At 38.5% G+C, this 26,226-nt stretch overlaps 1 protein-coding gene across 16 annotated transcripts in view; it reads right to left on the bottom strand.

The window, feature by feature from the left end:
- The window catches only part of VTI1A (vesicle transport through interaction with t-SNAREs 1A), a 381,885-nt gene that overhangs the window by 156,833 nt on the left and 198,826 nt on the right, over positions 1-26,226 (bottom strand). For 12 of the 16 annotated variants that reach the window (XR_009733831.1, XM_061403476.1, XM_061403473.1 and 9 more), the window contains 2 exons: positions 3,662-3,732; positions 2,525-2,586 (listed from right to left, as the gene is read on the bottom strand). Coding sequence is in view for 15 of the 16 variants with exons in the window: in XM_061403476.1 (XP_061259460.1) it covers positions 2,525-2,586; positions 3,662-3,732 (133 nt within the window). In the remaining variant the exon portion in view is untranslated. Of the gene's footprint in view, positions 1-2,513; positions 2,587-3,661; positions 3,733-22,919; positions 23,000-26,226 lie in introns of all 16 variants that reach the window. The other 4 variants (XM_061403479.1, XM_061403486.1, XM_061403488.1 and 1 more) reach the window with 2 other exon arrangements.

Below are 26,226 nucleotides of genomic sequence, written 5' to 3'. Positions count from 1 at the left end.
CAGAAAAGCAAAATCAGAGAAGTCAACAGAAGATTTCCTATTAGAAACATATATTCTCGTCCCACTTCTCTAGAGACTGCTTTTCCAGGGAAATAATAAAAAACAATGAAGAAGTTGGTAAATGTTTTTCCCTTTCCCAAGTCCAAAATATATAAATTGTATATCAAGGGGGAGAGTAATTAGAAACTAAACCAAAACTAGCATCTGCATTTAGTTCCTGAGGACTCAGTTTGTGTGGGCGTGCTCAGTTGCTCAGTCCTGTCCGATTCTTTGCAACCCCATGGACTGTAGCCCATCAAGCTCCTCTGTCCATGGGATTTTCCAGGCAAGAATACTGGAGCTGGTTGCCATTTCCTACTCCAGGGGATCTTCCTGACCCATGGTTCGAACCCATGTCTCCTACGTCTCCTGCACTGGCAGGCAGGTTCTTTACTATTGAGCCAACTGGGAAGCTCCAGTTAGGTTACAGCATTGACTAAAAGCAACTGCGTGCCTTGGCTGATAACAGGATCCCAGGTGTGCTTGGTGAAAACCACAGTCACCAATGTGCACAGGTGGACTTTAGAGTTTCCTTGGCTCAGACATAGCAAGGTGATGTCCATCTGGGGATTTTTATTTCTGTTCACACTCTAGACAGAGTCCAAAAGGAGATGAGTCAGTGATTGACTGAGTTTGTGTACAAAGAGAACCCCAAGTAGATTTCAGCAGAGTAATTTTCTTCTGTGGGCTTATGAAGTAACCCTGTTAGTATGATTTTTCTAAAGAAAGCCCAGTCAAAGGTTACAGAAGTTGTTTGTGCTTCACCCTCTCTAAATGACTTGCAAATTTATTCAAACATAATATGAGGAGATGCTTTATTTGTTGAAATAACTGTCTGCAGTGTCCTGCACAAAAGGGTGAGGTACATCAAGCAGAAACGTGGATAGAAATACATTGGTTTAGAAACCCATAAATCCTGATTTGAATCTGCCAACCTGAAAGCTATGTAGAGCCCGGATAAACTAGTTTTCCTAAATGCTACATCTGATTAAGCCATACCATTAAATGACAGCTGAACTTTAACATTAATATGATATTGTTTAAATAACCACATGATTTTTTTTTTTACACTAAAAATGATGAATGATTTCTGGACAGCTCAATTGACATAAAGCGGGAGGACTCTTTAATGAGATTTGACAAAATGGAGACATATGCAGAATATTCGTTACAGCTCACATCGCAGGGGCCCTCCCAGGGAAGCAATAGAGAATTTTTCCCTTTTTTATTGTTTATAGGCATTGAAGCATTCCTTTCAATCACCACTTCTCTGTGGATTTTGCATTTTTCCAGGTCGTTTACGTATCACCTTCAATCAGAGAATTTGGTGGTTTATGGTGAATTGAGACTGTGGGTGGAGGAAAAGGACGGGTGTGTGGAGTTGTGTTAATGTGGGTTAGAAGTGCCCCAGGAACTTACCTTGCTCCTGATCAGCCTGACAGAGAAATTACATTGACCACACTGGCCAATAGAAGACTAAGCGGACATATCTTTGGTTGATTCTTATGCAATTAATCTCACACTCAGCAAACATACTTTTAGCAGTATGCTTGGACACAACATATTATCTATGGACATGTGATTAGAGAAAACCTTACTTAAATTCAAATAGCTGCCACTAAAGCATCAGTGATAAACAAGATTCTCTTCTTTAAAATTCCAAGTCAGCTATTCCAAGGTGATTCTCAACATTCTGCATTTACATTTTTATCCACAGTTCCAAACTGAAGATTATGCTAGAAGATACTCTTATTTGGTAGATTTTGAATGTAATAATTTCATGCTGAATACACCTAAATCAAAAGTGACTCCAATTTTCAGAACAATGAAAACATTTCTCACTCCTTTCCAGAAATATAGAATCTAGACTGTTACCCACATTCATTCATTCATTTTCACATACTCTCCCAAGTATCTTCTATCAGTCAAGGGCTCGTTACACATATAAAACATAAACATTTGTTTGCTTGCACATGAGTAAATTCAGATTATTCTGATATTCTTCAGGCTTCAAAAATCATTTTCAAGTATACATAAAATAGCAATGTTTCCCCAAACAGGGTTGCTTTAAAAAGAAATCTAAATAAGGCAACAGAGGGCAAAGCTAATACTAAGTATGCTCCTGAAACCAAAGGCTATCATTCCATTAACAGCAAGAAGGCTATCAAAATAGAAAATAAAATCAGTCTGTTGCTGCCATGGCGTCTTCCTCAGGCTATGAGAAAATACTTCATGTCCAACCCTAATTTTTTCCATAGCTTGAGGTAATCCCCCGAGCTCAAATCTTCTAATCCCAGTTACTCAGAGTATGTGTGTCCCTGTCTAAACAAGAGTTAATACCAGTGCTCTGTCATTTCAAAAGGGTCTTGACACAGGTACTAAGAGCAGAAGCTTGCATGTCTGGAAAATGCCTGGTTGCAACGAGATGAAAAATACACTGTAAAAAAAGGAAGAGAGAGAAAGGAAGACCCTACCTGACTCTTACCTTCGCAACATCCCTGTCAGAACCCTGGAGCTCTTCCCCAAGTTAGCATCTGTTTCCCGAAGCTAGGAGGAGAAAAGCAGCATTAACACAGAATAAAATGAAACTTAAGGCAATTAGATTATTTTTAAAGTGCACTAGCAGGCAATGGTTTTCTTTCATGATGGAAAATCCAATTCATTAAAAAAAGGTTACATACTGTAAAATACATTTCTGATGCCTACACAATCTCAAAAAATTCTTGGATTTAGAAAATTACATGTAATAGATAATCCCAGGAGATTTAAACTGGATACTTGAACTGGATATAAAAGCAAATGTCTCACAGGCTGACAAAGTTTGATAGATATCTGGTCATAAATCAATATCTCTACCTTAAGAATGCACACAGTCCTAGGGAATAAAAACTGAAACAAAACGAGCTGAGGGAAGATGAGATTCATATGTTTACTTTCACTCTGAAAGACCTGCTGACATACTCCAAAATCTCCATCAATGATCTTCTTAGCTATGTGCATGTGTGCTTAGACGCTCAGTCGTGTCCAACTCTTTGTGACTCTTTGGACTGTAGCCCTAGTCAGGCTCCTCTGCCCATGGAATTTTTCAGGGAAGAATACTGGAATGACTTGCCATTTTCTCCCTCCAGGGGATCTTACCCACCTAGGAATTAAACCGGAGTCTCCTGTGTCTTCTGCATTGCAGGAGGATTCTTTACTAGCTGAGCCATCAGGGAAGCCTCTTCTTAGCTACAGCACTAAATAAAATATCTACCTGGGGGAATTCTGCTATGGAGGCATACAGTCAGCTTAATCTTTCTGCATCACACACTTCCCCACCCCCTACCCCAGGCTCTACACCCTCCTTCACCGTCGCCATTTTCTACACGCGCTTGAAAGTGAAAGTGGCTCAGTGGTATCTGACTCTTTGCAACTCCATGGACCAAAGCCTGCTAAGCTCCTCTGTCCATGGAATTCTCCAGGCAAGAATACTGGAGTGGGCTGCCAGTCCCTTCTCCAGGGGATCTTTCATCAATGTAATTGCTATAGTCTATGCATCTGCCCAAGACCTTTTACATATTTTTTTGGCTTATGTTTTTTTCTTTTACTGAATGTGTGAAAAGATTATCCCATTTCTACTTACCCTTTCACGTGCTCTCTGTATCTTTTCTCTGTCGTGACTGAGGTTTTCCAACATCTCCTGGCCAATTTGTTCTATGGACAAGAAAATCTGAGTTAGGAAAGATGACTTTGGCTATAAATGAAAAAAACCTTCTGAAGTACCAAAAGGATAACAGGTGAAGAATTTATTGAATGCTCAGGATTAGTTATATAAAAAACCAATGACAAAAACCTACTGTACAGCTCAGGGAACCCTACTCAGTGCTCTGTGGTGACCCAAATGGGAAGGAAATCCAAAAAAGAGAGGGGGTATATATATATATATCTGATTCACTTTGCTGTACAGTAGAAACTAACATAACATTGTTAAGCAACTCCAATAAAAATTAAACACACACACAAAATAAAGCTCAGTGAGCGGTTTCTGTAAAAACAAACAAAAAACAATGAACTATTATGACTCTGACATCCTCCTAAAAACTAGGTCTTCCATAATCCACTTGAACTGCAATTTTATTCATCGGGAAAAAAAAAATCTCTCCTTTTTTTTTTCAGAAAATTGTTGTTAAGAATCAAATGAGATAATCAAAAATCTTTTGAAATTTATAGTGTACCACACAAATGTATGTAATTGTATAGTACATGAAAATCAATGCACTCAATACACTCCGTGCTGGGTATAGACGCCGGGATGTGACCAGTAACCAAGATCAAGCCCTTCAACTCATGAATTCCTGTGCTAATAGTGATGGTTTAGCAGTTAAAGGACAAATGTCACATTAGAGTTCATATTTCACGGCACATCAAAAAAAGGACTGCATATTCCTTTCATGATAGAAAGCTCAAATAATAAGAACTGCTTAAATACAATAACCTCAATTATACTTTTGACACCTATACAAAACTGAAAATTCTTCACAGGTTACTAAATTTCTAGTATATCTCCTCTCAGATTGATAATAGCTTTTTATTACTGATGCCACACAATGTATCCTTAAGGTAAAATTGGATATATGGTCCCAGTGGAGACATCATAAAAGTGGAAGATAACACCAAAAATGGAGAAGTAGGAAACAACTATGAGTTGCATTTTTCTTTTTTGCAAAATGACTATAATATTCAATTTTGTCATATTATTTTGTATTATTATTACATTGAATTTCTTTAATCAACATAATATAACAATTTTAATATACTTTTAACTTAAAAATCTCTAGTATCTATGAACACCATCAATACTATAATTAGTTCAGCAAAATACTATTTATATAATATTCTCTCATTCAAGAGGATGGTATTAGGACTTCCCTGGCAATCCAGTGGTAAAGAATCTGCACTGCCATTGTTTGGTCCCTGGTGGGGGAACCAAGATCCTGCATTCTGTGTGGTGTGGCCAAAAACGAAGGGGGGGGGGATTTATGGTATATAATCTCAAACAAATATGAAATAATTTATTACTTGTGTGTCTCATCATTAGGATGTTTCCAGCAAAAATTCACGGGAAGGAATAAAGCAATGTGAGGATAAAATGAAAAATGGAATACATGAAAGGTTTTGGGGTTTATTCCTGCTCTCAAAGCATATCCTGTGTGGCACTGGAGAAGGCAGCACTGGAGTGCAGGTGACAGATGCATGTTTCTATCAGGTTCACTGCAGGAAAAACTCTTCTGAATGGATCTACAGTCTGCTACTGAAGGAATCAATGGAACAAGAGGTGAAGAACTCCGGTCTCTTGAGATGTTCAAGTCATTCCCTCAATCTTTGCTTCCTGGGAAATATGTCACTATCCAAAGTACTAACCCCATCTGACAAAAGATGAGATATTGGCAAAAGTGCATATGTTCTGGTCTTAACAGGCAAATGCCATGCATTTGTTAGAAACAGAATTCTTTAATTTCTTCTAAACCAGTCAATCCTAAAGGAAATCAATCATGAATATTCATTGGAAGGACTGATGCTGAAGCTGAATCTCCAGTACTCTGGCAATACAATGGAAAAGGCCCTGATGTTGGGAAAGATTGAAGGCAAAAGCAGAAGGAGGTGGCAGAGAATAAGATGGTTAGGTGGTATCACTGACTCAGTGGACATGAATCTGAGCAAACTCCAGGAGATAGTGAAGGACAGGGGAGTCTGGTGTGCTGCAGTTCATGGGGTGGCAAAGAGTCAGACACGACTTGGTGTCTGAACAGCAACAACCTTCCATTTGAATGATCCACTAAAGAAAATTCTAGGCCAAATATATTAGAAATGCTGACACTTGTACAATGAAAAAAAAAAGTTCAAGCAAAGTAAGTTATGCATACTTATCTGTTCTGCTACCTCAATCAAAATAAAACAACAAATTAAGAGGGAATTATTTTAAAAATAGACTCTGCTTGCACAAAATAGACATTGAGGGATTACTTCACTAAAAAAAATAACATTGTTAGATTTACTTTTCTTGAATAACTTAGAAAAAAAGCACTCACATAAAATATCAATAAGAAATACAAGAAAGACTATAAATCAATGCAGATGTGACATACTGAGTCTAGAGCTTTCAGATCTTTAAACTTTTGCAGTACAGTACCTTTAGAATGGGAACTGCCATACTGCCATTATTGAAATAATTTCAGAAATCATAAATTTTATGAGTACTGTATTTACTGACTGTGAGGATGTTCTGGAGATTAAGAAACAATGGGAAGCATAAAAGAAAATAAAAACTGATGCTATCAATACATGCTGGAACTCTGCATGTCAGTATGAACATGATGAATGAATTCCTGGAGAGAAAAGTTTCTTCCTGAACTTCTTCTGTCCTTTTCACAAGGGGGTTGGAAATCACTGTGGGAGGATAGCATTCAAACTTATAAAGTGAGCTTTTGTTTTCAAAATTACCCAGAATGAATCATCATATCCTTGATCTATGGCCTTTTTTACTGGGTCACAAACTACAAAATAGGTTTTGGCTAACATTTCCTCTCTGTTTCAATATATTTTACAGGGGATGGGGGATAATATAATAGTTATTCAACACTCTGTTGCCCCATAAAGGATGGAGAAGAACCAGAGAACCATAAATCTGGCAAAGTATTTCCTGAAGGACTGGACTGGCATCACAAAAGGCAAGACTTATTTTGAGGAGCTTGTACCACTGAATCACTTCCCTTCATTCATAAAATAATAATGTCACCTGAACAATCATGACATGTGAGTGAACTTAATTTTTAAAATGTATTGAATTTGTATTTTGGAGATGAAATATTTTCAGAAGGCAGGACTGACGGAAGTTCACATCACGTTATAATATAAACATGGAATATATATAATTACAGTATTCAATATAATTCACCAAAAATGTTTTATTTGATAAATACAAAATATTAAAAAAAGATGTTAGCCATTATGCTATAAAGTATATAAAGCATAAAATAATCATTCCTTTCTATACTTATATATAACTTTCTTTTTACAAACTTTATTAAGGATATGGTTTCCAACAAAGCTTCCCTCATAGCTCAGTTGGTAAAGAATTCGCCTGCAATGCAGGAGACCCCAGTTCGACCCCTGGGTCGGGAAGATCCCCTGGAGAAGGGATAGGCTACCCACTTCAGTATTCTTGGGCTTTGCCTGTGGCTCGGCTGGTAAAGAATCAGCCTGCAACGCAGGAGACTTGGGTTTGAGCCCTGGGTTGGGAAGATCCCCTGGAGAAGGGAAAGGCTGCCCACTCCAGTAATCTGACCTGGAGAATTCCATGGACCGTATAGTCCATGGGGTCGCAAAGAGTCGGACATGACTGAGTGACTTTCACTTTCACTTTTACTTTCCAAAAAAGTATTTAAAATTTGAAGACAGCCAGTTCAGTCTTCTTGGACTTAACTGGACATCAGAAGGTAAAATGATTTTCTGGCACTCAGAAACTTCATTAGTAATTTTAGTAACAGGTAAAAGGCATTCACAACTATCCAGCTGCTCTTTGTATATGGGGACTTCTGTGGAGTGTGGAGTGAATAGAAAGACTTAAAAGAGCTATATATAAAAAAAAATTTTTTTTTTAATGTGGACCATTTAAAAGTCTTTATTGAGTTTGTTACAACATTGCTTCTGTTTATGTTTGGTTTTTTAGCCATGAGGCATGTGGGATATTAGCTCTGTGACCAGGGGTCGAACCGGCACCCTCTGCACTGGAACCAAAGAAGGCCCTAAAAGAGCTATTTTTGAAGCATGTGCTTTCTTATGTATATTGCAGAATGCCAACCTGACAGATGCAAAACACAAAGTAATATTTTCCTAACAATTTGGAGTACTGAATTTTGGACATGGCTCAATAAATTCTAGCTACTGAGTTTAATAAAAGCAAAAACGTATTGCTTTGGGAGAGCAAAGTATCCGACATACAGCTTTCTCGGGAGGGAGCTGCTCACAGAGTGACTGGATGAACCATCCTTTGGCATTTAGCATATCTGCCTGGACACTGACTCTGGCATCATGCCCTGAATGGGTTATCCTCAGTATCGATGTTACTCAGACATGAAGAGTTTCTTGAATTCTTGATCCCTGGATAGGTGGGGATGTGGAAAAGGCACGTCTTTTACCATCTTTCATTATTTCACAATTCAAGGCATATAAAGAACTGCTTCCAATTCAGAAGTAGAAAGATAACAAATATTCATTCTCAGAGAAATAAGAAAAATCCAGACAAAATAATTATCGTTCTTTCTGGGAGATACCTGGTATATATGAGGAAGTTGTGATGAATTCTAGAGAGAAAGAAGCATCTCATTTGTGAGCAAAGGGTTGTGGCAACGTTCACACCTACAGTGAGTACCTGGTCTGAGTTCAGGCCTCCCTCTGGGAGGCTTTTCAGGAATAAAGGGAAATCAGTCAAACGTCCTGTGAAAAATGTAGGCTTGCAGAACAAAATGGGATCTGGAAGAGTTCTAAACACAAAAGCAAATTGCTTGGTTTGATAATTCTCACCCAATCTCCAAATCTTGCCATGAAAGAGGCAGTGGAGAAGGGGCTGGTTAGCAAAGTGAAACCTCTTATTCCCACATATTCTTGCGGTGCTTGCCCTCTGAGAGTCAAGTCCAAACCTGCTGGAAAGCATTAAGAAGAAGGAGGACTGAGTTTTCATCAGAAACAAACAAGAGGACAGTGGAACAATATCCCCAAGAGCTAGGGCGATACAAAGTCATCCTGGCACTCCGTATCTAGTGAAAAGTATCTGAAACATAAAAATAAAATAATGATAGTTTTACACATTGAAAAATGAGAGTATTATCGAGCAAAATTTAGTTACAAGAAATGTAAAGGAAATTCTTCAGGCTGAAGGGAGATGATATTAGATGGAAATTTGCATCCACAAAATTTAGACACATGTAAAGCAAAATAACAACAACATATACAGAAGTAAAATATAAGAAAACCATAGCACAAAAGATGGAGAGGAAGTAAATAGAAGTATATGGTTGACAGTCTTTTAAATTTTATGAGAAGTAGTAGAATATTTATTTAAGGTAGAATGTGATAAGTCAGGGATGAAAATTGTAATTCTAGAGCTTCTCTGTCCAATATGGTACTTGCTGGCCACATAGGGCTTTTTAAATTAATTAAACTTATATAAAATTTAAAATTCAGTTTGTTGGTAGAACCAGTCACATTTCAAAGGCTCACTAACCACAAGTGGCTAATGTCACTGTTTTACAGAATACAGAAATAACATCTTGGAAGGATCTCCAAATTCCCCTGTCTTTACGATCCACCCAAAAGAAATACAGACATACTTACCTGTAGTTTGATTTAGGTAAAACACTTCCCTTCTCTAGGCCTCAGTTTCCTTAAATGTCAAATGACAGTCTTGGAATAGATAATCTTTAGTGCCCCTTCTAGCTTTAAAATATTAGGACTCAATGACTAAAAAATCTTAATGCCTCTTTTTCTCTGTGGAGCATTTTAGCAAACTAGAGAGCACGGGACAACTCAGACCCACAAAAGTATTCTACCCTCCTCCCCTCTCCCCCCAAGACAATGCTGAAAAAATAACAAATAATTCAAATTGAAATGATTTTAAGTGGTATCATATATTCAGAATGCCCAAGTCTACCACAGCACTGGTTCATGCAGTAGCCTACTTGGCCTCTGAGGACACCTGCATTTACTGTACTATAAAATATTTACAAGCACTTTGATGATGATATTACTACAGAAATACTTAAATATTTATATAACCTAAAAGTAAACTTATGCATTCTTAGTAGCGAACATATCAAAAGAATGTACAGGGCCCCAGGTTTCTTTCATTCTTTTCTTTCCTTCTTTCTTTCAGCAATGATGACTTAACATTACCTACTTGGCAGATAAATATGTATTCTATTTTGTTTTAGGATGATCAAATCTATCATTAAGCAATTTAAAAAAATCATCAGCACTACTTTCATCAAAGTCATAGCAGAACCTCCCCTTAGTTACCTGGTTTGCTGCAGATAATTAGCAAATGCTATTCCCAGAGCCCTCAGACATCAGTCAATGAAGCTGTGCCTCCAATAATGATGCTCTGGAATGAGCAGGTACTATGTAAATTGAGGTTGTTAAACAAAAGGAACCATGTTAATTACAGCTCCATTCAGAAATGAGAATGAATCTGTTCTATTCTATGAAATAAGACCAGAGCAGCAGGAAGGACATCCCATTTTCACAATTCAATAAAGAATGTTAAAGCCAGGAGATGAAGCAGCAGAAAATCTGAATGGGCAAAACTGTCAAAACACATTCCAAAGGCTCACTTGGGGAATTTACCAAACATGTATTTACTTAACAGACAAGGGAGCCGGGGTCAGCAGCGTCCAGATCTCTGGGGTGAATGAATGGATCATTCTTAAAAAAAACAAAAAGGGCTGTAAACTATTGACAAGTGACTAGAAAGTAATTAGAAAGCCTTTCTGAAATCATTATGGGTAGAGTTAATCACTCTCTGTATTCTTCTGTGAGCTATACACATTTCTATCACTGAATGTATAACATTCTATTGATAATTATCTGCTTATTCAGAAGTCGCTATTGGGAGAACCGCAGGATCTATGTGGCTGGCAAACATGTTTTGCTTTTGTGAAACACTGTTTTAAGCATTTCTGAACTGGTCTGCAACAAAAACAACAACACAATTTTTTTAAACAAGTGTATTTCATATAAAAAATTGGACCTCGAGCTTCTTTTGAAATTTGGAATATAGAGCAATACTGAGTCCCCATTTCCACATGATAAGCACAGGCTCATCGTAAGAGCCAGGTCATATGGAAGCTGCCACCTACCTTCCTGACCCTTTCCCGTCATTTATGTTCCTGCTTTGCTGCTATAGGATCTGCCGGTGATTCCTTATTTGTATGTTCTTCCTTCCCTGTGAGGCTGTAAACTTCTTTTAGCGTTAGTTGCTCAGTTGTGTCCGGCTCTTTGTGATCCCATGGACCGTGGCCTACCAGGCTCCTCTATCCATGGAATTCTCCAGGCAAGAATACTGGAGTGGGTTGCCATGCCCTTCTCCAGGCTATCTTCCCAACTCAGGTATCGAACCTGGGTCTCCCACATTGAAGGTGGATTCTTTACTGTCTAAACCACCAGGAAGCCCAAACTTCTTTCAAGAGGAGGTCATTTCTTATACCTCCCAGTGTACGCAGCATTTTAAGAGGCAATGGATTACGTATGTAGGTGCTCAGGAAATTTGTGTCCATAGGAACCACTGAGCTTGAAAACACAGTTGTCTTCTATAAATTTATCATAACAGGAGTCCAGAGTTTTAGAAGAAATTGAGCCTTGAGAGTAATTAATTGCACAGATGAGCAAACAAGGGTGAGGAGTTCGAGGGTGATCATTCAGGTCCCACTGCTAATGACTGACAGAGCTGCAACCATGAACCAAGTTTCCGAACTCCTATGTCAGTGATCTTTGCAGTCAAAAAATTTTAATTAAATGAAAGTGTCTTCCAAATGCATTACAATGTGGGTGATAAAGCACTTTAATACTTTAATATACATTTAAAATGTCAGTGCCCGAGAAAGGCCTTTGTAATTATTTGGGCAAGAGTGGGAAAAGAGACAGTCTCCACATTTCCTGGACACTGTTCCCATATAGCAATCCCAGCTGTTACAGAGGAGTATGCTGTGGTCTCATGGTCTTTACTGGAATGGCCTTCTGTTGTTCACAAATTATGCAGAGTAAAAAACGTCCTAGAAGTGTTCTTTTTGTCAAACCTTTGACTTCAGTCTATTTTTGTTCTCAAAAAACAAGAGGCCAATTCTCTTGTAGAATGGTAAAATGCCCATCTTACTGACCCCTTTCCCCACTTGCCACAATGGCAAGGAAAGTTGTTATGCTTAACAAATGAATCAGGTGAGGTGGGAAATTTAATATATTTGAATTGATCGTTAATGCTGTGAAAAGCAAGTGATGAGGAGCTGACATTCCATCCTACCCCCACTCTCTCTGTCTCTCTCACATGCACACAAATGCATGTATGTGGTAAAACCTATTTTCCTGGCTTGAGACCCATGCACAGAGATTAATAGGGTAACACTTTACTGAAGTGTTTTGGAATGGAAATAGGGACAGATAAAATCATAAAAATGCAACTGTCATAAATACAAATAATACTAGAATAGTAGGATTGTTTTCCTTGACATCCCTTTTCTTGATATTGTCTTTTTTCTTAGTCTTAACTCTCTTCTTGGTGTGAACTGAAGCTGGAAGGGAAAGAAGTCCTGAAGGACAGAATCACTTCTCTCCTTCTGGTGCCGGCATGTGGCAATGGTGCATGTCCAGATCTAAACACATGAGTAGTGAGACTCGCATGGCTTGTAATCTTCAGGTTTAAGTACTAAAAATTACCGAAACCACACCAAGTTGAAGATATGCCCTGGCTTCTTTCACTCAGCTTCATGTTTTCAGAATTCATTCATGTTGCGGCGGGTGTAGTTCCTTTGTTGTGGTTGTTCAGTCGCTCAGTCGTGTCCGACTCTCTGCGACCCCACAGACTGCAGCACACCAGGCTCCCTGTCCTTCACTATCTCCCGGAGTTTGCTCAAACTCATGTCCACTGAGTCAATGACGCCATTCAACCATCTCATCCTCTGTCATCCCCTTCTCCTCCTGCCCACGATCTTTCCCAGCATCAGAGTCTTTTCCAATGAGTCGGCTCTTCACATCAGGTGGTCAAAGTACTGGAGATTTATGGAGTAGAGTTCCTTCATCGAGTATTAAAAATATTTTTTAAATTTAATGTTCCATTATATGGATACACTACATTTTGTTTATCCGTTCATGCACTGATGGATATTTTGGTTTCTGCCCCTTGGCTATCGTGATTAGTGCTTCTATGAACAACCATGTACAAATACTTATTTAAATATCTGTTTAAATATCAGTTCTTTTGGGTATGTGCCTACAAGTGGAATTACTGGATCATATGGTAATTCTGTGTTTAACCTTTTGAGGAACTGCAAAACTCATTTTTCACAGTGGTTATCCATTTTACACTCCCACCAGCGATGCAGGAAGGTTCTTATTTCTCCTTGGCCACCTTGTTATTTTCCATTAAAAAAATTTATAGCCATCCTAGTAGGTATGAGAAGGCAATGGCACCCCACTCCAGTACTCTTGCCTGGAAAATCCCATGGATGGAGGAGCCTGGTAGGCTGCAGTCCATGGGGTCGCTAAGAGTAGGACACGACTGAGCGACTTCACTTTCACTTTTCACTTTCATGCATTGGAGAAGGAAATGGCAACCCACTCCAGTGTTCTTGCCTGGAGAATCCCAGGGACGGGGGAGCCTGGTGGGCTGCTGTCTATGGTGTCGCACAGAGTCGGACACGACTGAAGCGACTTAGCAGCAGCGGCGGCATCTAATGACGTTGAGCACCTTTCATGTGTCAGTTGGTCATCTGTATGTCTTCTTCAGAGAAATGTCTATTTAAGTTTCTTATCCTTTTTAAAATTGGTTTGTCTTTTTGTTGTTGAGCTGTGAGAGTTCTTTATATATTCTGGATGCTAGACCCTTATCAGGTATGTACTGTATAAATATGTTCTTTCATTTTGTGGGTTGTCTTCTCAGTCTCTTGATAGTGTATTTTGACGTACAAAAGTTTTTTTAATGTTAATAAGTCCAATATATCTATTTTTTCTTTTGTTGTGTTTTTAAGTGTCCCATTTAAAATTCCACCGCCAAATCCAGACCATGAAGATTTATCCTTATGCTTTCTTCTAAGAGTTTTATAGTTTTAGTTCTTACACATAGGTCTTTTTTTTTTGGCTGTACCCCACAGCTTGCAGGATCTTAGTTTCCTAACTAGGGATGGAATCTGTGGTTGCTGTGGGGGAAGTGTGGACTTTTAACCACTGGACCACCAGGGAATTTCATATATAGGCCTTTGGCCCATTTTGATTTAATTTTTCTTTATGGTGTAAGGAAGGAATATTTTTGACTCACAGAAAACATTTAGAATTCCTATGGAAGAGGTTATCTTCTTATACATCTTATACATATTAACAACAACAATCTAATTTATCCTCTTACTCAAGAGCTTGACCAATGTTTTCACTGATTTATAAATTAAAATTTTATGTTTTATGCAGTATTTTTTCATATCTTGACCCTTCTGAGCACACTGAAAGCAGACATGTAGGTTTAAGTAGGAGAAGGAAGCATGGATATACTGAATACACGCAAAACAGAAAGTTACTGAGTCACTGAGTCTGAAGAAACACAGGACAATGAGTATGAGCAGGGAACACTGAATATTAATGCTGCTGCATTCGAGCATTAAGAAACACAAAACTTTGACTTAAAGGATGATCATCATTCAAGAAATATCAGGCAGCAAACCATGTTGAAAATTTAGAGGGGAAGATTGAGAAAGTGAAAAGAGGATCCTTAAAGGTGGCTTTAAGATCTATCTTAAAGGTAGATATTAAAGACATGATAAAAACAAGCTAGTGAATATAACAGAAAAGACAGACTCACAGATATAAACTAGTGATTACCAGTGGGGAGAGGGAAGGGCGAGGGACAAGACAGAATGGGGGATTAAGAGGTACAAAATAGATAAGTTACAAGGATATACTGTACAACACAGGGAATATAGTAACTATTTTGTAATAATTATGAATGGAACATAACCTTTAAAAACTATGACTCACGATGTTTTACAACTTAAACTCATATGATTTTGTACATCAACTATATCCCAACAACTTTTTTTAAAAAAAGAAATAGTCTAGAAATAAAAATTCAGTGTGATAGAGTAAGTCAGTTTCTTTAATTTTTCAACAAAATGTACTCTTGCTATTCATGTATCTAGTCTGAGAGCAAAGTCAACAAATATATGCGATACTGGCTGCCACTCTTAATCCCAAACACCTGGCAGATGTCATCAATCTATCACATTGCCCTGAACATGCCTTGCAAGTAACCCTCTCCTCGCAATGCTCCAGGCAATTGCTGCAATTGATCAGGCTTGGCACAAGCGAGACGACCTATCTGCTATCCGGGATCTACAGCAATGGGGTCTTTTTTCAACTGACAACACAAAACACCCACTCTTCAGCTTTCGGCCAGTGCTATCATTCTTGGATTTTCTGCCAACTCTTTCCTTCTAAAGTCCAAGGGAAATGACTGAAATGTGAAGGAGACAGTCAATGGCAAAGGCTCTCATCGGGTGGTGTGCTTCTTCGGTTCTGGACTAGACACATTCATGGCACTTTTAACAAACGGGGTTGTAGAGGCCTCATTCTAGGCTGACTAAACTAGAATTCCTGGGAGCGAGGTCTAGACATGTATGTTCTTAAAATTTTCTAGAAGTAACACTAGAAACTTTTTAGAAGTCATAAATAATTTTCTAGTTGGTCTCTTTGTTAAGACCTGGCTTTCATTCTTCAGCACTCTTTAGTACCATATGTCTGGCTCCAATACAGAACTTTATGCCTTTAACAGTGGGACTTTGGTACTCATAAGATTTCTTTAAGAAATTACAATATAAAGAATATTTCTACACTGTTTCAGTCAAGCTAATTTTAAGAACAGGACTGATCACATTCCTTTGTCTTATTTAAAGACCACCACACACTTCCTCCCCTTCCTGACTAAAAAAAAATTTTTGTGACAGTTCAGGAAATAATTCATTTTGTACCATTGGACAATGCAAGCTATGTAATTCAATGTGTTTTCTTCTTTGGCCTGAATCCTAGGAAGCTCTGGGTGAGTTTAATCCTTAGTTATTACAGCATTGCTTTAGGATTCCTTTACACATCAACCCCCACCTCCACCCCTACCCAAGTCTTCCTTTTACTTCCTGGTTTCTGGCTTCCGTCCTGGGTTAGGTTTTTTACTCTTGATACACTTACCTGACCTTTTGTTGTAAAGTACTTCTTTTTGTGGAAGTAGATGGGACATAGATCAATCACTGTTTTTTAGTCACTAAGTTGTGTCCAAGTCTTTTGCAACCCCAGGGACTGTAGTCTCCCCAGACTTCTCTGTCCATGTGATTTTCCGGGGAAGAATACTGGAATGGGTTGCCATTTCCTTCTCCAGCGGATCTTCCCGACCCAGGGATCAAACCCATGTCTCCTGCTTGGCAGGTGGATTCTTTACCACTGAGCCACCTGGGAAGCCCAGATCAATCAATTTGTTGTTCAGTCGTTCAGTTCTGTCTGACTCTTTGCAACCTCATGGACTGCAGCAGGCCAGGCTCCCTGTCCTTCACTATCTCCCAGAGTTTGCTAAAACTCATGTCCATTGAGTCAGTGACGCCATCCAACCATTTCATCCTCTGTCGCCCCCTTCTCCTCCTGCCTTCAACCTTTTCTAGCATCAATATCTTTTTCAATAAGTCGGCTCTTTGCATCAAGTGGCTAAAGCGTTCGAGTTTCAACTTCAGCATCAGTCCTTCCAATGAATATTCAGGGTTGATTTCCTTTAGGATTGACTGGTCTGATCTCCTTGTTGTCCGAGGGACTCTCAAGAGTCTTTTACAACACCACAGTTCAAGAGCATCAATTCTTCAGCGCTCAGCTTTCTTTATAGTCCAAATGTCACATCCATACATGACTACTGGAAAAACCACAGATTTGACTATATGGATCTTTGTCAGCAAAGTTATTCTCTGCTTTTTAATATGCTGTCTAGGTTGGCCACAGCTTTTCTTCCAAAGAGCAAGCATCTTTAATTTCATGGCTGCTGTCATCATCCACAGTGATTTTGGATCAATCAATAAACAAAAATAATTCAGATTGTTAAATACAGATTCCTGGGCCCCACAACCAGAGTTTCTAATTCAGCAGGTCTGGGCTGGAGCCCAAGAAGTTGCATTTCCAACAAGTTCCTGAATGATGCTGATGTTGCTGGTTCCTGAGGACTATGTTTTGAGAACCACTATTCTAGAGTAGGAATGGGCAAACTAGGGCCCTGGAGCCAATACAGCCAGCCTGTGGCTTGTTTCTGTAAACAAAGTTTAACTGAAACATACACAAACACACACAAATTGTACACCAGAGTAGTCTATAGAGAACTCTAAAAGCTAAGGGGGAGAATTTATACTGTACCATGAAGCAGACAAAAAGATGGAGACAGTTTATTCCTGAATAAAGCAGAGGGTTCTGCATTTTAGACACTGACATTTTGAGAGGTAGAAATTAATGAAACTCAAACAAGGGAGTTAGTGAACAGGTGGAGAAAAGCATAACAAAAAAGGATGGATAGTTTCATTGTATATTCTAGCAGAGTTTTAAGGTGATGTGACCTTAGTATTTTTTTTAACTTGAGATGTAAGGTGACAAAAGATCCAAACTGAGCCCAAATTATTGTTTTCCTAAAATAAATAAATAAATAAAAGGTAGGAAGGAGCTAAAGATTTTCTAATATTTATGCTGCTCTTCTGACATTAAAGAAAAGGCTAAATAATATGGATTTTGATAATCTAGCTCATCAGATGTCAAGTGCTGGTCAATGTCAGGTGAAGGACAGTAAAGAATTATTCAATTTTGCAAACTGAAATATCAGTCTGATCTTAGAAGGATAGTAGATAATCAAATGTGCACTTAGAGACTTCTTTTAGTAAAACTCATAAATATAGTTTACTACTGTTTGCCTTTCTTAGCAAGCACTATGACATCGGGAGTTTCTAAAATACAGAATAAAACAAGCAACTATTGTTTCCAATACAACAGAATTTACTAGACTTCATCGGCAAGGCTGTATACTAAACTTATTAGCATAATTCTAAGAAGAATTTTTAATTACATCTCAATAGGCTCCAATACGGAGAAAGCAATGGCACCCCACTCCAGTACTCTTGCCTGGAAAATCCCATGGATGGAGGAGCCTGGTAGGCTGCAGTCCATGGGATCGCTAAGAGTCACGACTGAGCAACTTCACTTTCACTTTCCACTTTCATGCATTGGAGAAGGAAATGGCAACCCACTCCAGTGTTCTTGCCTGGAGAATCCCATGGACGGAGAAGCCTGGTAGGCTGCAGTCCATGGGGTCGCACAGAGTCGGACACGACTGAAGCGACTTAGCAGCAGCAGCAGTAGCAGCAGGCTCCAATAGGGAACCACTAAAATTGAGTCTTTTACCAAACTTCTGTGTAGAGTATTAACAAGTTGAGATGGGACTTCTTTTGAGGGAAAAGGTATGTATGTAGGCTTAAACCCTTAGACATTAAAAAAAAAAAAAGACTTCATTCATTTAATATATACCCAACAAAAGTTTATTGCTTACAGGCTGTGTATAAAACACTGAAATGAATGTTTCCCTCCAGGAAAGGTTTCTTTTTTATTTTGGGCCATTATTTATTGACTGCTTCATTGTATGCCAGCTACTGTGCTAAGCCCTTGACAGATAACTGCACTTTATCTTCAAACGAAGCAGACTATTACTAACCTTTCCTAAAGATAATGTGAGGCTCAGAAAGGTCAGGTAATTTGCCCACGGTTGGCTAGTATTCAAAACCCACATCTGATTGATCCCCAAGCCAATAGTTATGGCCATTGGCATATACTGTGCTTTCACCAGTCCATAAATGGCCAAAATCATAGGCATTCTGGGCAAGCAATTTGGAGCAACACTTTGGATAAACACATAACAAAAAAGGAAGCTGCTTTTATGAATTTTCCAATGTCATAAATCAAATACAAGGATGAAGGTATAAGGCAAACTTTAAAAAATTAAAAAAATGACTTCTTCCACTTGAAAGAAAAGCAAGATGAGTCTTCTAGGGTCCAAGAGCCTTATATTCTGGGGTCTATTTCCCAGCCATCTGGCCTGTTTGTCCGACTCTTTCTTCTACCCTCAATCCTAGAGTTCCCAGTTCCTCTCCAGGATTTCGGGCATTTTGTTTTTTGTGAGACATGCAGTGACTGTACACGTGCTCAGACAGTGCTCACTGTCGATGTAAGGACCACTCGTTTCTGAGAACTGAACTAGCTCTCTGGTTTGTTTTCACCATCCATCTGTCTAAATTGCCTTGTATCTTTACGGTGTTTCTTATAGGGGCTGCAGGTTTGATTTCACTGAGGACTTGTCTATTCTTAAGTTCAGGCGTCTTTCTAAGTAAACCTTGGCTTGACCATACTACCAATTCCCATCATATCATCTTTTAAAAAAAAACTTATTTTAACATTTTCTTGGCCATGCCTCACAGCATGCAGGCTCCTAGTTTCCTGACCAGGGATCAAACCCATGCCCCCTGCATTGGAAGCACAGAGTCTTAACCACTGGACTGCAGGGTAAGTTCCTTCATATCATTTATAATTCACAGAACTGGTGGGGTTCTTTCTTACCTGAAGCAAAGAAATTCCCGTCACTATAGAATTCTCGATGTTCTACTACATTCCACTGTAAACATCCTATTAGGAGACATGGAATTTCTAAAGGCTCAGTAATCAGAGGACTGTGCTCTTTTTCCATTCCTGACTGAGGCCAGTGTTCTAAGGAAGCTTCCAGAAATATACAAAGTAATAGCTCAATTGCTAACAATTTTCATTCGATAAGAGTAGGAATGGATACAGTGGGCTTTCCCAACTTTCTATTTCAACCTTCCTTCCTCGGAGGGTCCATCATTGGACATGGGAAGTCCAAAGTCTATTCATTTTTCCCCCTTGATATAACAAAAGCATACTCTCAAACAATTTGAAAAATTACTGTTACTAAATTATTTATTTTAAAAGGGACATCAGTTTCATCAAAGAGGGACTGGGATCATCAACTATGAGAGTGGTTATTCCAATTAAAAAGGATGATGCCAAGATCTTTTCTACCCAATTTAGGCACTGAGATACTACAAGCTATTTTGTCATCATTATAATCTGATCTAAAAAACATGCAATAGACCACTTATGCATAAAAGAAACTCTGAGGACAGGGTTGGTCCTGATGTTGACTTCTCAGAGCCAAGGAAGCTATAGCTTCCCAACTACAACTGAACACCACCGATCAGCTGGCTTTGAATGTTGCTCCAGCCACAGAGCAGTACTGAAAATTATGTTCCATGTGAAGAAGAAAAACAACCACCTTTTCAAATTACAGAAAAGATTTACAAAGTAAAGACCAGGAAAAAGACTTATTTACCCTATCACAGCAATCAGTCATGTGAACAAATGTTTATAGCTGTTTTGAATCAACAGAGACAAGACGTGAAAAGGATCATAAGAAAGCATGCAAAACATCTTCTAAAAGAGAATGTTTTGTGATCTGCATCCTCCCCTCCATGTCCAGCATGTTGCAGAGCCCGCAGTAGTTACTTAATAAATATTACACATGTAATATGATGCAATGTAATGAGCCATGCTTCAAATTATAGATATCAACTCAGTTTTGGGGACTGGTATACCTTGAGAACCCAGATGATGCCAACACATAATGAAACTTCTTTTTTCACACAAACAGAAAGCTCAGGAAGCTGGTGAACAGCTCTGCAACCTAGAAACTAGCTGTGCAGAGCACTCTTTGAATACGAATTAGCAGTGGGTAATGGCAGCATATTTATGAGGTCTCTTGCCGGGTCCTTTCCTCCTGTGAATGCTGTATAATTCATTGCGTGCGCCCTGACCCCGGTGCGCTCCTGTTCTGACAAATCATACTTGATTAAGACAAATCTTTATTAGTTAGCTAGTCAACTTCCCCATTTATCACTGGCAAATCCCATTCTCCTCTTTAGGTGCAGGAAAAGTGACTGAAACCTTAACAAAAACATGTACCCAAACATCTAAATACAAATAAAAGATGTGTTATACACAGCAAGTAATACCAGAAGGCTCAGAGTTTTAAGAGATGATTAAACAAATTATTTAATAGGTACACATTATACCCACTGACGAACTCAAACCCACTACATCTCACCCAGACTGAGGAATGGTTCATTAGGAATTTTTAATATACTCCTTAACTCCTGTTTGAAAACAAAATGTCATATTTAAAAACTGTATTACTAAGTTGGAGGTTCAAAATACTGACGAAAAAAAAAAAAAGATTGCTGAGTAGAGAGAATGTTTAAGGTTCCTACCAAAAGAATAACAACAACAGATCTTCTAAAACATGAAACCGAATAAGGCAGAATGAATTAAAAATTATCCTTGATTCTTTAGTACCTTGGAAAATATATCTTTTTTTGGTCTGCAGTATTTTCATGAACTGCAATGTTGTACCTTAAAGATGATTTAATGTATTTATAGTGGGTGGTATTCATTGTAGAGTCTGATGCACTGAGCCTGGAACCAGAACTGTTCTCAGAAACTTGAAGATGAGGTCATCAGTAACAGAGAAGCATGCCGTGTCCTGGGCTTGCCACTGACTAGAATAAATAGCATCACAATTTGGGGCTTCACTGGTGGCTCAGACGGTAAAGTGTCTGCCTGCAATGCGGAAGACTTGGGTTCGTTTCCTGGGTCGGGGAGATCCCCTGGAGAAGGAAATGGCAATCTACTCCAGCACTCTTGCCTGGAAAATCCCATGGACGGAGGAGCCTGATAGGCTATAGTCCATGGGGTTACAAAGAGTTGCACACGACTGAGCGACTTCACTTTTACTTTCTGACAATTTTAAAAAATTGTCTAGTTTCATGGAGGTAGAAGTTGGTACAAACCATTAGCTCTCTTTCCTAGTGAGAGTGAGAGAGAGATAGTAAATCAGAATGAGAAGAAAACATGGTTTGAGCTGATTTTCATTTCCCACATTTTTACTCTTAAACCTTGATTCCAATGGTGGAGGAAAATCTTTCTACTTTTTTCATAAGAAGCTAGGACATCAATCTGGTGTATAATTGATAAGTAATTTCTACATAGATTATAATTGGTCCTTTAAAAACAAAGCAGAGACAATGTGTAATATAGGAATTCTGTGACAATATGTTTATGTAAGATCCTAAACGTTCTGCACTAATGATAAATAAATCTGTAAAGAATGTATGGAGGGGGGAAATCCACTTTTTCTCTTGACCTTAATGAGACGCCAGTTAACACTACATAGTACACATATCATATTTTACTTTATTGATGTCCTTAAGTGTTAAATGGAAAGTAACATTCAAAAACATTTTGCACGTTGAGGCTGTCTTGTATTTCCCCAAAACTCCCGTTTAGAAAATGTGGATACATCTTGAGAAATAAGGTCAGAGCTTGGTATGAGAGACTTCAAAAGAACACCTAGTGCAGTGGGAAATAGTGTGTTGATGATTTTATAAGCAGACCAACTCTGATTATATCTATGGATTCAGAAGGGATCACACCTAAACAATTCCTCCCCGTGCTACAGGTCTTTCATCATGATCTCAAAGCACTGAACGAATATTCCAAAAGTGAAAATTGCCATCGTCCCTTTGGAGAACCTTTGTTTCAGTTGGGGGTGGGATGGAAAGTTAAGTAGTTTACAATAGGCCCACAGAAGTAAAGGAAAAGTTTTGTAGGCATTTTTACTTGTTCATGGATTTTTCTACCCTTTTTTTTTCTTTTCTTGAAAATCCTGATGAAAATCAACTTTCCCAGAACAATTTGCCCGTGAAGACAAATCTTACATCAGAGGTAAAATCAGAATTCAATTCAATAAACATTATGCAGAGCCAATTACATGGCAGGCACCGTAAGAACACAAAGAATAAAGCATGTTTCCAACACATACAGCTCATACTGAAATGGGGCAGAATGATGTGAAAATCGCCACTGCTACAAACAAAGCGTAACACATTGTACAGGTTCTAAATAGAGAAATGTGCCAAATGAGTTGGACCAACGAGCATACAAACATGATACTCTCCACCGACCTGTTCATCATCCTGGCAGGTCTCCAAGAGTTCACATGCCACGACTTCCACCCCAGGCCTCTGGTCCCCAGCTTGATCATCTGCCACACAGTAAGGTGGATACCTTTTGACATGCTTTAAAAACTGAGTGCCCACTGACAACCTAAGTGTAACAGACACTCTACCGTGCAACTCACATCTCTTTTCAAATCTTAGAAGATAAATCTGAAGATCTATGGAAACACGATGCTAATTTTATTCATTGTAGCTTTGGAATGGACATAATGCTAACCCGAAACTAACTGTAAAGAATAAATATTTGAAACAGTGGGATGATGAGTCATCAGATAATCTACAAAAAAGGTTTTATTTCTAGCAGTATTTGCAGGTAAAAATGATGAAAGGTACCTGGTCCAGCTACTCCTTAATGTATTTATAGTAGGTGATATTATAAAGGTATTATCATCCAGTGGCACATAAATCAGATTGGATGATAAGAAGATAGAATTCTCTCCTGTCTAACCACTCCCCATATGTGGCCTCAGGTAACCAAGAGGCCATCTATTGCATCTTGGTGTTGTTTCTTTCCTTACATAACATCTGGCACATAATAGATCTTTAATAGTAATACTTCCTGGATGGATGGATGGATGGATGGATGGTTGTATAAATGAATAGTGGGAATATCCAGAGGGGGAAAAACAAGAATGTAAAGAAAAGTAAAAGGGAAGAACATTAAAAACAAGAAAGGCTAAAAGGTAAAAGTGATACAGAGACTTATTAAGAGAGTTAAACACTGACAGGAAAAGAGCCTGATGCTGGGAAAGACTGAAGGCAGGAGGAGAAAGAGGCGACAGAGGATGAGATGGTGGGATAGCATCACCGACTCAGTGGACATGAGTTTGAGCAAACTCCCAGAGATGGTGAAGGACAGGGAAGCCTGGAGAGCTGTAGTCCGAGGGGTTGCAAAGAGTCGGTGACAGACGACTGAACAACAACAACGACCCTGACTGGTGGAACTCTAGAGTCAGCAGAGATGTGGAAGTTATTTATTCCACTCAGGGGTTGGATTAGATCATCTAGAGAAAAGCAGTTTTTCTAAAGGGTGTATCACGAAGAGCATGGGTGAGAATCCAGACTTCTTAACTCTTCATTTCATATGCGATGTAACACTAATACACAAGCAGAAAGTTCAAGACCATGAAAATCAGTGAAGACTCCTTCTTATTAGAGTCAATGAATGGCCCTAGGGCATGGCTCCTTAAAATAGCCTAATCACTCCTGCAATCATGGGTGAAATGCTAGGGAGGCAGATTTCCACCAAGGAGAATCCCACACAGCACTGGTCTAACTCATCATTTCAGTGGTATTGTCTGAGACTAGTCAGAAATACCAAATATATACCCATTTATACTCTATAATGAGTAACTGGGTCAAAACAGTGGCAAAAGGGGGGAGAGGATTTCACTTTTCCCTTATAGTTGACTTTTTTAGACCTTATTTAATTTGGGGAAAATAATTCAAATAGGTTACATACTCAGCTATTGTAAACTGATCACTCATTCTTCCAACAAACAGTTACTAAGTGCTTACTATATGTGCCAGGCATGGGAATAAAAATCCAAATGTGGCATGAGACGATCATAATGAACTATTAGGCAAATAAAGGTTCTTTGAGAGTGGAAGTTAAGAACGTTTAATGTTATAAAATTCACTTGATGAACACTCCGAGGTTACTTCCTCATCCACACATTTTAATGGACTACTTTCACATGATGAGGACTTGCAAACACATTCCTAGAAAGCAAAATAAATATCAAGTAATCATATTGCTTTGTTGCTGTGTTTAACTACTACAGAGAGGAAACTCGTCCCCACCCCAGTATAATTTTGCCATTGTGTGTAAGGTTGGTAAGTCAGTATAATCAGATATTCTAATTGCAAACATTTGATGGAGAAACCCAATTCTACAGCAAATTTTCAGAATGTGTTAAAATTGATGTCAATGTCTCAGTAATTTCACAGTTTAAAAAACAGTTAGAAATGTAATGACTACACTACACTTGATTAAAGCATTTACAGCTCTAATCAAAAACTGACAGCAAGATCAAAGATGTTAACTTAAATCTCTCTTCTAATTATGTTTAAAATGCCACACCTCAGGCCTGTCTCTCCTCTTCTTTTTCAAACCAAATTCTGCTTAAGAAAGATCTAACACTTCTTAACAGTTCATTATCCAATAAAACTATTCAAAGCTTAAAAGCAATCTACACAATTAGTCAGGACCTCAGGGAGTCCACCGGTAGTCTTTATTACAGGACTTCATATTAAAACACCTTAATTATATTTGTCAAATGGATTTCATTAAAACCCATCGTCACTTTAATTTTCATATTTTGACAGTGCTGGCATAGGCATTATTACCACCTGCCAGGCTAGGAACTACAACGAAATTGTCAAATTCCTTCAAATCCTAAGCAGTTTCTTTTGTACCTGACTGATCGTTTTCCCTGGATGGGTAATCTATTACAATTAGGAGAATTAAAATACCCCGACTTAAATTCTACTCTGAATATCCATGTTTCTTGCAGGTGCAGGAAAAACCAACTACATCCACACTGGGTTGCCAGGTGCACTGTGCAGAGAGGGTGATGCACACGCTTTGCAGTGTATCTGAATAGCAAAGCCGAGACATCAAACAGAATGCTCGATGATTCAATCACATCACAACCATCAGGACTTGAAAGCCAGGACTTTTTTCTTTTTTTTACCTCCTATTCATTATGCTGCCATATTTTATAAAATATACGGTGTTTCTGGTCATTCACTTGAGATTCAATTGTATTTTCATTTGCCACTGCGATTTAGATTATTGAAATAGCAAATGGAAAAATATATATATGCATGCCTTTCTTTCCAGCTATGCAATGTTCAATGTCAACAGCGATGCGATGTTTATAGCACTTTCCTAATTCAGTTAGTTACGCAACTTCGGGGAAATGGATGCATGTACACTAATAAGCAAAGCATTTTGGTCTGTTTTTCTCTTGACTTTCTAAGTCTTTGGTAGCATATGCAATAGAGAGACAGAATTCCTCTATGATCCTCCCTTTAGATTGTAGCATATAAAATTCTATTTTCCAAGTGTCTAAGATGGAATAGGAATAGCAAAAAAGGATAGGCGTGTGTTTTTTTTTTTTCCTTTTTTAACTTAACAGGCTCATAAGATATAACAAAGGAGAGCGGTTTCTGGCCTATGTCTAACACACTTCAGGGCTTTGTACGATGGTCTCAGGAGTAATAATCACCTTGCTTTATGAATACTTTA

This window comes from Bos javanicus, chromosome 26 (assembly GCF_032452875.1).
Source record: "Bos javanicus breed banteng chromosome 26, ARS-OSU_banteng_1.0, whole genome shotgun sequence".
Classification (NCBI taxonomy): Eukaryota; Metazoa; Chordata; class Mammalia; order Artiodactyla; family Bovidae; genus Bos; species Bos javanicus.
Note: the sequence above shows the minus strand (reverse complement) of the source record. Positions and strands in the feature narration are given on the sequence as shown.